At 42.2% G+C, this 13385-nt stretch overlaps 1 protein-coding gene across 1 annotated transcript in view; it reads right to left on the minus strand.

The window, feature by feature from the left end:
* Positions 1–630: 630 nt before the first annotated feature.
* ECSCR (endothelial cell surface expressed chemotaxis and apoptosis regulator) overlaps positions 631–13385 on the minus strand; it is a 72878-nt gene continuing 60123 nt past the window's right edge. The window contains exons 6-8 of the mRNA XM_033927416.1: positions 11877–11946; positions 1639–1700; positions 631–886 (exon numbers count right to left, since the gene is read on the minus strand). Coding sequence (XP_033783307.1) covers positions 1677–1700; positions 11877–11946 — 94 coding nt within the window. The 3' untranslated portion in view covers positions 631–886; positions 1639–1676. The remainder of the gene's footprint in view (positions 887–1638; positions 1701–11876; positions 11947–13385) is intronic.

A 13385-nucleotide genomic window follows, 5' to 3' on the forward strand; every position in this document is an offset into this window, starting at 1 on the left:
TAAAAGCTAACACGTCTATGGACTTATAATGGGCATGTTAGCGTTTCGCATGCGCTAAAATGCATAGCGCACCTTCGTAAAAGGAGCCCCTAGGTTCTATTTGCAGCAAACTGTTTGGATATTTACAGATCTTTCCAGGAAAAGAAAAGAGGGAAAAAGTTTCTGCATTTGAGCCAACAAGTATTGGCTTTAGGTGCAAGATGCCAACTATAATGTTCCATATTATTTCTTTGATCCTTCTCAGTTGAGCAGCACAGCTTTGTAAAAGTCCACCCTAGGTCAATATTTCCAAGTTAGTAGGGTAAAAGTGATTGCTGGCATCTGGTTGACTTGCTTTTTATTTTTGTATATTTTCGTTTTCAGTGTCTCATGCCCTCATCTATTGTGTGCTGATGATACCATTATATACATGTATCACATTGAATTTTTCTGCTTTTGTTATTAATTCTTCATATATTAATGGCCACATTTCTGCAGAAAGATTTGTTTTTGCTCTTCTATTTGAATGAGAAGTAAAAAATAAAAACTGCTGAAAATTGTCCTCGCTTTTCTATGCATGTAGATGTCAATTATAAGTGTTAGCTCTGTGACTATCTGTAAACATTGCTATATATAAATGACAGTTTATAATAAAGTACATTATTCATTTATTTTTGTCATTCTGCACTTTTTCTAGTAATTATTACAGCTTGTTCAGATGATCATTACTGCTGGTTCTTGCAATCTTTTGTTTCCAGTTACCGGATGTTTCTTTTAACCACTGCATAATCTAAAATATTTTAATGTAAGAATAATTTATGAAAAAAATCAAAATAGTAATCCCAGTATTTGCGTATTGATGGCTGTTTCACCTCCTTGTCCTGAAGTCTCTGAGGACTTAATGTAGCTGTGAAATAAATAAAATACATCATTGTTTTCTTTTGGACACACAGAATCATTGTTTATAGTTTATTAAAACTTAATATACCGCATATACCAGACTAGTGGATCTAAGTGGTGAATAACAAATAAAAAACAAAGAAGAAATTATGAAAAGAATGCCATTAAAAATATTGGATAGTATTCAACAAGACTATTATGGCTGAGCCATTACCAAGTTTATTAAAATTTGGTATCCCCCTATACTGTTAGAACCATCTAAGCGGTTTACAATCTAATATAAAATTATCCTACTAGAGGATTACACATGATACTCCAAGATGTGTTAGGAATATGGAAGGAAATTTTTTTGTTTTATAATTCCATCTTCTTTACCCCTTTTAGTTATTTGATTTACCATTTTAAGCTGTGATAGTGGCCTTAGCATGCTCTTACACAGGATTTTACTGTATGCTAAGGCCATAAGTACTGCAACAGTGAAATGGCCGATTTTTACTTCAAAATATAGCAAGGCTAGTCATTCAATATCCAGATAAATGATTTTCTTCAAATTTAAATTTAAATTTAATTTAAACTTTAATTTAAAAGTTCATACAGGAATTCAAAATGTTTAAACCAATACCTCAGTGGCTACATTAAAAACACATCAATTTTGTTTTATTTTGAGTTTAACATAACCAGCCTCCACATCGATCTTAAATTGTAATAAGTTTAACTCCAGTTGCATAAATATATACATATAAATATTACTCATCTTACATCTTTTTCAGGACTCTGACATGAATTCATGTTTCACCTCATGGTGTTTCAAGGAGTTTCCCCTAAAATAACATCAAAGTCAACATCAGTATTCTCAGCTATATCTACTTTCACAACCACAACCCTACTTTCAAACATACATCATGAAGACTTCACTGTCATTTACCAAACTTCAAAAATGGTGGCGGCGTCTCAAAGCTTTCTTAATATACACAGTGCTCACATAATCATCATGCAACATAAATCCCGATGATTCAAATTAATGTTTTCCACTCTAGCTCAGCATTTAAGCCATAAGGGTTAACAGCATTTAATCTATAGATTCATCTTTGCTCATAATAATTCAGAAATCTGTCAATCTGAAAACATTTTTTAGATGACATCTTTTTCCTGTAGACTGGATCTCTTGAGCATCTTTTGATGTTCATTCCCTAGTTTAACTCTCAAAACCTAACCTGAAGTTTGATGTACATTATCATTGAATTCCTTAATTTGAAAATTATTAAGGAAAACTCAGAGTTACATACTTCATTGTTTAGAACAGTGTTCTTCAACCTTTTACACCTATAGCCCTACCCCCTTTCTGCTATCTTCTGCTCTGTTCTGAGTTCAGTTAGCAGCCCCTCCATCTTTCTCCTCTGCTTCCCTTTCCTCCCTTGTAGTCTGGTATCTTTCTTCTCACTCTTCCATTTTCTTGTCAGTCCCAGCCCATAGCCTATGGTCTGGCATCTCTGTCTCCTTCCCTTCCATCTCTCTCATGTTCTGCTTCCCTTCCCTCCCATCTCCTTGGTCTGGGCATCTCTCTCTCCTCTCCCTTCCCTGGTGGTCCTTCTTCCTTCCTTCCTTCCTATTTGGCGGCTTTTTCCTTTATACCTCAATCTCTCCAACATTTCTCATACCTCTCTCTCTGCTGTTTGTAAGCTCTGCTTCAACTCCAGGAAAGAGATGCTAGAGCATGGGGTAGGATGGGATGGAATGGCTTGGGATAGGGTTGAGTAGGAAAGAAAGCAGAAGAGAGAGATGCCAGAGCATGGGGAGAGGAGGAAGAAGGTAGGGAAAAGTGAAAGAGATAGGGATGCCTGGGAAGGGTGAGGACAAAGATGCCAGACCATGGGGAGAGGGGAGGAGACATGAAGGAAAGGAGACAGAGATGTAACCATGGGGGGAAGGGGAAGGAAAGAGACAGAAATGCCAGACCATAGGGTGGGGTGGGGGAGAAAGATGAAAGAAAAGATTGTTATACTAGACCTGGAGGGAGGAAAGAAGAGGAGAGAGATGCCAAACCATTGAGGAAAGGAAGAAAAGAGGGAGAGATGGAAGGGAAAAAGACAGAGATGCCAGACCATGATGTAGGGTGGAGTGGGGTGGGGTGAGGAAGGAAGGAATTGGAGAGGAGAGACATGCCAGAGTATGGGAGGAAGGGGGTGACAGAGAAGGGAGAGAGAAAAATGGACAGGGTGAAGCCGGAATAAATCATGTAAAAAGGAGAGAGGGGGCACAGGCTGGATGGAAGGGGGAGAGGGCAGACAGTTTATGGAAGAGACAAAGAAAGAAGGTGGGTGCCATATGGAAGGGGAAGAGGGCAGACAGTAGTTGAAAGGGGCAGTGAAAGAGGGCAGATGCCATATGGAAGGGAGTGAAGAGGACAACAAAGGTAGAGAAAATGATTTTATTTATAATATAATGATTGAAATGTGTCAGTTTTGAGAAAGAAAAGATGCTAAACTTTAACTGTGAGGGTTGCAGAAAAAATAGGGTACTTGGAGGGCCACAGGAAAAATAGTTAATGTCTTATTAAAAAATTACAATTTTGCATGAGGTAAGACTAACTATTTTTTTCTGCGGCCCTCCAAGTACCTTCAAATCCAAAATGTGGCCCTGCAAAGGGTTTGAGTTTGAGACCACTGGTGTATTGGTATTCTAGATCTCAGTGTGAAAAGTGCTGCCTCTTCATAGACAGGGTTGCTGTTTGAGCTCTTTCAGTTCTGTAATAGCATGACAAACTTGTTTTATAGGTTCTAAGTATGTTTTCACAGGATACAAAATTACAAATGCCAGAGCTACCCTCAACGGTACCCCAACCCACCTAAAAAAAAATCACAATACCCCCCACAAAAAAGAATCAACGGCTGCAGACAGAACCTAGTCCCACTTCCCCAATATACAATGGTCCAACCTTAACAAACTCTACAGAAAGTACAGCTACGTACGCATCATGTAACCTCAACCACTGCCCACCATATCTCTTAAAAACCTCCAGCACAAAATTCCATGCCCTTCTCCTACAATGGATATATATCATGCACACAGACAGCCTTTTCCCAACCTACCTCAGCGAAATCATCATCACCAATCCTAAAAGACCCTAAAGGAGCAACGGATCAACCGTCCAATTACAGACCCATTGCCTCAATACCTCTCTATGTCAAACTAACAGAAGGGCTAGTAGCCAAACTCCTCACCAACTATCTGGAAGACCACAACATACTCCACCCTACGCAATTCGGCTTCAGAACCAACTTCAGCACAGAGACACTACTAGGCTCCCTTTTTGACACAGCTAGACAACACCTTAGCATAGGCAAAAAAATACTGCTCATACAATTGGATCTGACCACATTTGATCTGGTAGACCATAACAACCTACTGCAAATTTTGGACACAATAGGTATCACTGATAAGGTATATTCATGGTTTGAAGGATTCCTAAAATCCAGAACCTACAGAGTAAAGTCGGATAAAGAAAAATCAGAACCTTGGTCCAACCCTTGTAGCATACCCCAAGGATCCCCACTATCCCCTAAGCTCTTCAATCTCTATACTGCCTCCCTCGGCGCCTGCCTGGAGAAACTAGGCCTAACCTCATATAGCTGTGCAGATGACATCACCATTCTCATACCTATTGATCAACTCAAGCCCTCTATGACAGCCACACTATACTGAACACTAGAAACAGTAGTACCATGGATGAAAGATCATAAACTGAAGCTGAACCCAGACAAAACAAAATTCATCCTCCTTGAAAATAACAAAGTCCTAACCATAACCAATATAGAAATTAAATCAATCAATTACCCCATTCAACCTATCCTAAAACTACTAGGAATGACAATAGACAGATGCTGTACCATGCAACCACACATCAATAAAACAATACAGAAATCATTCACACTTATGAGAAACTTAAGACAAGTTCGAAAATTATTCAATAGAACATAATTGTTAGGAGACTTCAATATGCCTGATGTGGATTGGAACAATCTTTCCGCTACGACCAGCAGCAGCAGGAAGCTATTAACCTCTATAAAGGGAGCGAGACTCAAACAAATGGTATTAGAGCCCACTAGGGATCGGGCGATACTAGACCTAATACTCACCAACGGAGAAAGTGTCACAGAGGTCTTGGTAGGCAATACATTGGCCTCCAGTGACCACAACATGATATGGTTCAACCTCAGGAAAGGTTTCACTAAGTCAAGCACATTAACCAAGGTCCTCAACTTTAAGGGCACAAACTTCGAAAGCATGGGAGATTTCGTCCATCGGGCACTGCAAAGCCATGCCGAAACAGATAATGTAGAGGTAATGTGGTCAACTCTGAAATCAACCTTACACGATGCAACCAACCGCTACGTCAAATCAGTAAGTAAACGGCGAAGAAACAATAGACCATAGTGGTTCTCTGCGGAGATCTTAGACCTCATAAAAAAGAAGAAAAGAGCGTTCATCATCTACAAACAATCAGGGAAGTGGGAATCCAAGGAAGACTATCTGGCCAAGTCAAAAGCGGTCAAAACGGCAGTCAGGGAGGCAAACTCCGAATGGAGGAGAACCTTGCGAAGAACATCAAGAAGGGCGATAAATCCTTCTTCCGGTATATTAGTGACAGAAAAAGAAACACTCCTGGGATAGTATGCCTTAGGAAGCCCGATGGAAATTATGTAGAATCGGACTCCGACAAAGCCAAACTTTTAAATTAATTCTTCTGCTCGGTCTTCACTTGCGAGGCACCGGGATCCGGCCCTCAGCTGCCAACGAGGGAAAACTCGGAAGACCCATTTTGAAATTTCGAGTTTACGCCCAGCAGTGTCTACGAGGAGCTATCAAGACTCAAGGTGAACAAAGCTATGGGACCGGACAAACTACACCCTAGGGTGCTCAGGGAGTTGAGTGACGTCCTGGCGGAACCGTTATCCGCGCTCTTCAATCTTTCCCTAAGTACAGGAAGAGTCCCGTTAGATTGGAAAATGGCTAACGTCATTCCACTCCACAAAAAGGGATGCAGGACGAAGGCTGAGAATTATAGACCGGCGAGTCTCACATCGATAGTGAGTAAACTTATGGAAACACTAATCAAACGCCAATTGGATACAATCCTGAACGAGGAGAATCTATGAGATCCCCATCAACATGGATTTATGAAGGGAAGGTCCTGCCAATCAAATCTGATCAGCTTCTTTGACTGGGTAACAAGAAAGCTGGATATAGGGGAGTCCCTGGACGTCGTGTACTTGGACTTCAGCAAAGCATTTGATAGCGTCCCACACCGCAGGTTATTGAGCAAGATGGGTTCGATGGGACTGGGTGAAACATTAACTGCATGGGTTAGGGACTGGCTTAGAGGTAGACTTCAGAGGGTAGTGGTAAACGGTATCCTCTCCGATACGACGGAGGTGATCAGCGGAGTGCCGCAGGGCTCAGTCTTGGGCCCGATCCTATTTAACATCTTCGTAAGAGACTTGGCTGAGGGGCTTTGAGGTAAAATTACATTATTCGCCAATGACGCCAAACTATGCAACATGGTAGGCAACCGCACAACAGATGAAAGCACAATGCCCGACAAAAGCTCAATGCCCGACAGTATGACGCAGGACCTACTCCTGCTGGAGCATTGGTCAAAGACTTAGCAACTAAGTTAAAATGCCAAAAAATGCAAGGTCATGCACCTTGGCGGCAAAAATCCATGCAGGACTTACACCCTAAATGGTGAGATCCTAGCAAGGACTGTAGCAGAACATGACTTGGGGGTGATCATTAGCGAAGACATGAAGACTGGCAATCAAGTGGAGAAAGCTTCAACCAGGGCTAGACAAATCATAGAAACATAGAAGATGACGGCAGAAAAGGGCTACAGCCCATCAAGTCTGCCCACTCTGCTTACCCACCCCCTGTCTATGCCCTAATGACCCAATTTCCTTATCTTGAAAAGATGGGATTGGCATGTGGAATCTCTTCATGGAGGTAGTTAGGGGGTGGGCTGTATCCGTAGAAGTTTCGTCAGCCGTAAGCCCGAGGTCATAATGCCGTTGTATAGATCCATGGTGAGACCCCATCTGGAATACTGTGTACAATTCTGGAGGCCGCGTTATCAAAAAGATGTGCGGAGAGTTGAGTCGGTTCAGCAAATGGCCACCAGGATGGTCTCAGGACACAAGGATCTCCCGTATGAGGAATGACTGAATAAGTTGCAGCTGTACTCACTTGAGGAACGCAGAGAGAGGGGAGACATGATCGAGACGTTCAAATATGTCACAGGCCGTATCGAGGTGAAAGAGGATCTCTTTTTCCTTAAAGGACCCAAGGCAACAAGAGGGCATCTGTTGAAAATCAGGGGTGGGAAATTTCATGGTGACACTAGAAAATATTTCTTCACCGAAAGGGTGGGTGACCGCTGGAATAATCTTCCACAACAGGTAATTGAGGCAAGCAGCGTGCCAGATTTTAAGAAAAGATGGGATTGGCATGTGGAATCTCTTCATGGAGGTAGTTAGGGGGTGGGCCATTAGTGTGGGCAGACTAGATGGACCGTGGCCCTTTTCTGCCGTCATGTTCATGTTCTAATTCCAGCTCTTAGTACAATCCCTAGTCCTAGGTCTTTTAGACTTTTGCAACATTCTCTACCTCCCTGCCCAGCAAAAATGATAAAACAACGAATCTTTAGTGATGACATGAAAACTGCCAATCAAGTGGAAAAGGCTTCCTCCAAGGCAAGGCAAATGATGGGTTGCATCCGTAGAGGTTTTATCAGCAGGATGCCAGAAGTCATAATGCCTCTGTACAGATCCATGGTGAGACCTCATTTGGAATATTGTGTTCAATTCTGGAGACTACATTACCGGAAAGATGTGCTGAGAATTGAGTCAGTTCAGCGGATGGCCACCAGGATGGTCTCGGGGCTCAAGGATCTCTCGTATGAAGTAAGGCTGAATAAATTGCAGCTGTACTCACTTGAGGAACGAAGAGAGAGAGGGGACATGATTTAGACATTTAAATATATCACGGGCCGTATCGAAGTGGAAGAGGATATCTTCCGTCTTATAGGACCTTCGTCCACCAGAGGGCATCTGCTGAAAATCAGGGGAGGGAAATTTCATGGTGACTCCAGAAAGTATTTCTTCACCGAAAGGGTGGTCAATCATGGGAACGAACTCCCACTGCTGGTGATTTAGGCCAACAGTGTGGAAGATTTTAAAAATAAATGGGATATATATGTGGGATCTCTAATCAAGTTTCAAGTTTATTAGGTTTCTTGATTAATCGCTTAATCAAACTTCTAAGCGATGTACATATTAAAATTTACATTTGTTAGGTGACAATACAATACATACAAATACTTAAAAAGGACTAAATTACACTCAATTTAACAAATTCTTAACATTAGGTGTGAAGGGATGAAATACAATTCATTAAAGTAAAGAAAAGACATTAAGGGAAAATACAAGAGGGTAACAAATAAAAAATATAATAAAATAAAGTAGGGTAGTAAGCAGTGTTCCCTCTAAGCGGGCGGGTGTTGTGAGCAAACTTTTTTCACTGTGAGCTAAAAATATCGGGCGCCAGCAAGTTATGAGCCAAATAAATATGTTGCTTTCTACCACAGAACTTCCTTACGTTTGTATGGAATCTATCCCCTTTCAACTTTAGAGAGTGCCCTCTCGTTCTCCCTGCCTTAGCTACTAAGTTATTCCCTTCAGTACCTTGAATGTTTCTATCATGTCCCCTCTCAATCTCCTCTGCTCAAGGGAGAAGAGGCCCAGTTTCTCTAATCTTTCGCTGTACGGCAACTCCTCCAGCCCCTTAACCATACGTGACAAAAAATCAATTCATGTAGCAAATGCTACATTTATCTTTTGGCATGGCCCATCATGTAGCAAATGCTATAACTGATGGGCCATGCCAAAAGATAAATATATATATACTAAAAAATAAAAAATAAAAATAAATATATACTAGGAGTAAAGGGGCATGCAATAAAGCTTTTAAGTAGTAGATTTAAAACAAACCTGGGAAAATATTTTTCATTCAACATGTAATTAAAAAAAGATTTGGATAATTTCCTTAAAAAATCTGCATGACATTATTAAGATGGACTTAGGAAAGCCCATTGCTTATTCCTAGAATAAACAGCATAAAATCTGTTTTACTCTTTTGCACTGTTGTGCTTTCAGCAAAATGTTTTAAACACAAAAACAGAAAATCACATGCACAGGCATTAGGTCACCCAGGCATCTAGAATTAGCAATCTTGCACAGCCAGCCTATGATTGACAGGAGCTGCCAAATCACATTGAAAAGGATGATAAGGAAGGCAGATAAGAGATGGTGGAAGGAAGACAAAACGAAAAGGCAAGAACAAAACTGAAGTAGAAACGAGCCAAACATACAGTATAGCATACAAAAAATGTATGTTTTCCTTTGGCTTCCAAAAACTGATTGGCATCCAAGTTCCCTAAAGTTTCACACAGTCATCTTCTAATAATGTCACCATATACAGTTGGCTTGCCAGAAATATGTTTAGGATGCCACTGCAACTCTACCAACAGCATATTAACTTAACAGTGTAGCTTCAAAATAACTGCATCTCTATCCTTCCCTCCCCCCTGTGGTTTTTAGCATATCTCTCTTCTCATTTCCTCCACTCAGATCTGATCATTCTCTGCTCTCTCTTCCCTTTTCTTCTCTGGTCTTCCTTCTCTATTTTCTGCCTCCATCTAAATTAAATTCTTTCTTACTATTTAGTCCCGTTTCCCTCTTTTCACTGTGTCTACACACAGCTTGTCACCCCTTTCCCTCACCCCTCCATTATCTTACTATTTTCTTCCCCCTTTATTTATCTCCTCCTTCCATCCAGTATGTGTTCTTTCCCCACTTCCATTCAGCATCTGCTCTCCCTTCTCAACTGACATCCATCTGCCTTCTGCTCTCTCTCCCTTCTTCTCACTTCCATCATCTGTCCCCTTCTCTCTCTCTCTCATCTCCTCCATTCCATCATCTGCCCCTTCTCTCTCTCTCTCTCTCCCCCCCCCCCAACTTCCATCATCTGCCCCCCTTCCCCTCACCTTTGTGGGTCACTTTCTTTCCCCTGAGGGTGGCTCATGTCACAGGGGAAGCTTTGGCCGAGCAGAACCGCTTGATTGACAGTGGAACTTACTTGATTGATGTCGATGCTGGGGCCCGTTGCCGTTTGAAGGAAAAAAAAAAAGGTGGAAAAAAGGAACCTGTAAAGGCGAGAGGAAGGGAAACCTCCAGGACAGCTGCTTTTTGCCCTCCTTCAGCGGCCCAAGAGTTCAGACCAGCAGCGGCAGCTCTGTATGCTTTTAACTTCGGCACAGAGCTGCCCCTAATCAATAGTTTAGCGCGGTTTCATGAGGCAGCCTCGGGGCCTTTGATAGCCGGCCCGCTTCGATGATGCGATGTGGGCCGGCCTAGCAAAGGCCCCGAGGCTGCCTTATGAAACCGCGCTAAACTATTGATTAGGGGCAGCTCTGTGCCGAAGTTAAAAGCATACACAGCTGCCGCTGCTGGTCTGGAGGTGCGGAGACAAGGCAGGAGGCAAATGCGGTGGAAGGCAGGAGTCCCGGCGAAGGCAGGAGTCCCGGCACAGCGACTACAACAGGAAGTTGCAAGTCAGCTGACGCCGGCCTTTCGTTGCGGCGGGGACCGAATCCTTCGCGGACCGGCAAGATTTTGTTTGCGGACCGGCGGTTGAAGAACTGTGCTCTACACTGTGTGCGCTGTGACGAGAAACTTATGCGCTGCGAGGTAATATTTTGTGCGCCAGCGCACCCCAGCGCAGCTTAGCGGGAACAATTAGTTTGCAAAGGCATCCTTGAAAAGAAAAGTTTTTAAGTTACTTTTAAATTTTCCAAATTCCTTCTCCTCCCTTAAAGAAATAGGGAGGGCATTCCAAGTCTGCGGTGCAGTACATGAAAAAATAAATTGTCGTCTAGTGTTTATAATTTTCAACGAAGGAATAGACAATAAGTTTTGTTCATTAGATCTTAAAGGCAGGGAGTGGTGAGCAAAATCAAAGCGAAGGGTCACTAGAGTGGGCAGACTTGATGTGCTTTGGCCCTTTTCTGCCGTCATTTTTCTATGTTCTAACTACAAACAATCCAAAACACAGCACTGAGACTTATCTATTCATTGAGGAAACACGACCACATCACAGAGGCATACCTCAACTCACACTGGCTTCCAATTCCGGCAAGAATACTATTCAAATTCTACTGTCTACTATTTAAAATCATAAACAGTAACAGCCCAACCTACCTGAACAACCGCCTCATCCAAACTACATCAACTAGACATAGGAAAACCCACACTCCATTCATGCACCCTCCAATCAAAGAAGTTAAACGGAAAAAAACTATATGATGGCCTCCTAGCCACACAAGCAGCAAAACTAGACAACCAAATCTCCAATCTACTGATAACGACCTCAGACTACAAAACGTTCAGAAAAGAAAGAAAGACTTTACTTTTTAAGAAATCCCTGAAAATGACTTAATACCGCAAGTACCTTCCCACTTCCCAATACCTTCCCAATTCCCCAAAGCAACCTGATCTACTCTTTATCTTCCCTGGAAATTGCCAGATATATTCTTTTGTAATCCGCCTCGAACCGCAAGGCAATGGCGGAATAGAAATCTCTAATGTAATACTGTGGCCATTAGCGTAAGAGTTTGCTGCTTCTCAGTACATTGAATTTTTGTGGTTATCAACCCAGTTTGAGGTGTGCTCTCCACACCTTCAAGTTCAATAAAATTTAGACTTTTTTTGTGGTGACCAGGGGAGGGAGGATATTGGGCACCCCCAACAATTTTCAAAAGTTGGCTACTATGCATGAGGTTATACTGAACTTATCAAAAAGAAAACAATGACAACACAATAGAGTTGTAAGATTACAATAAGTGAATGGCTATCAGGCAAGAGTTGGTAGCATTTTACTCCTCTTACCTTTGCTAAGTTCAAGTTCCTCACGGAAATGAGAGTGATGCTGCCTGGTTCTCCAGTGCTGACAGAGATGCTATCATAAGGTAAGAAAAAAAAAAAAAAAAATCAGAGAAAACCAAAATCATAAGGCATAGAAACACATGTGAAATATATTCATATTTCATCATATTTAAGAGTGGTAGTACAGGAACTACAGTTCAGCTATAGAAGTAGTCTCCAGAGGTGTGCACTTTGTATTTTGTTATTTGCATTTATTTTTGTTCTTTTTTCATTTCTTTGGTTTATTTTATTTTGCTTATTCAAAACAAAATACACAACACAACAGATAAAGAAATAAAGGAAATTTCCCATGATATACATTTTTGCCATTGTAAAATGTGGAGGTAAAAATTCAGCTGGTAGCGATGTGTGTTTTTGTAGCCAATGGTGCCTTTATTTCTGAATATTCAGTGCCAGGCTACGTCCAAGCACTGGCATTGAATATCAGAGTATGCATGTGTAGCGTCCCTTAGTTTCAGCGCAGCCTTGTCTAGTCTCACAGAAACAGAATGTATGTCACAGTGGTCTGTTAATTTAAGTTGGAATCCCCTAAGACTCACTTCCACCAAACTGCTATTGAGGTTTTAAGAACTTCTGGGTGCATATAGATTCAAGTAAGACACCAGCAAGAAAAGAGACCAACACTCCAAATTAGTGCTGCCCGATTCCAATTCAAATTGATTCACTGATTCACTTCGCGTGATTCAAATCGATTTGTTTTTTAAAAAAACTGAACTCACCGATTCGTCGGTCCCCTTGCCACCAGAGTCCTTCCATCTAATGTAACTTCAGGTTTTATGAAGGAGTGGAGGAGTGTGTGGCGCAGTGGTTGGATCTACAGCCTCAACACCCTGGGGTTGTGGGTTCAAACCCCGCACTGCTCCTTGTGACCCTGGGCAACTCACTTAATCCTCCATAGCCCCAGGTACGTTAGATAGATTGTGAGCCCACCGGGACAGAGAGGGAAAAATGCTTGAGTACCTGATTGTAAAAAATGCTTAGATAACCTTGATAGGCGGTATATAAAAATCCTAATAAACTTGAAACTTGATCAGAAGAAAGGACTTCGGCAAAGGGAACGCTGAGTGCACCTCTGTGCATGGATTGGCAGCAGCAAGGTGATTGGTTAGCTGGCTCTCTCCTTCTTGTCCATCCTGCCGCTCTGGTCCTGTGCCGCTGGTGTAAGTGGTGTAAGTGGTTTCATGAGAGGCATGCCAGCGCCGAGAAGAGCAGTGGGAGGGAGCGCGGGCCGCTCAGGGTGACAGCAGGCTTGGTTCGATTATCCTCCAATGGTGAGGTGGGCTCTCCTGTCCCTTGCACTGCCTCATGCAGGAAGGGGGTGGGGCCAGGAAAGGCGGGCTCAGGTCCTGGCTCCCTGCATTGAGTGTCTGAAGCTCAGGTGGAGCCATGCTCAGAGGCGATGAAGGCTCCAGAGAGCAGCTGTACCTCGCTTCTTCATTCATTAGCAGGGAC

Source organism: Geotrypetes seraphini, chromosome 18 (assembly GCF_902459505.1).
Source record: "Geotrypetes seraphini chromosome 18, aGeoSer1.1, whole genome shotgun sequence".
NCBI classification, from domain to species: Eukaryota; Metazoa; Chordata; class Amphibia; order Gymnophiona; family Dermophiidae; genus Geotrypetes; species Geotrypetes seraphini.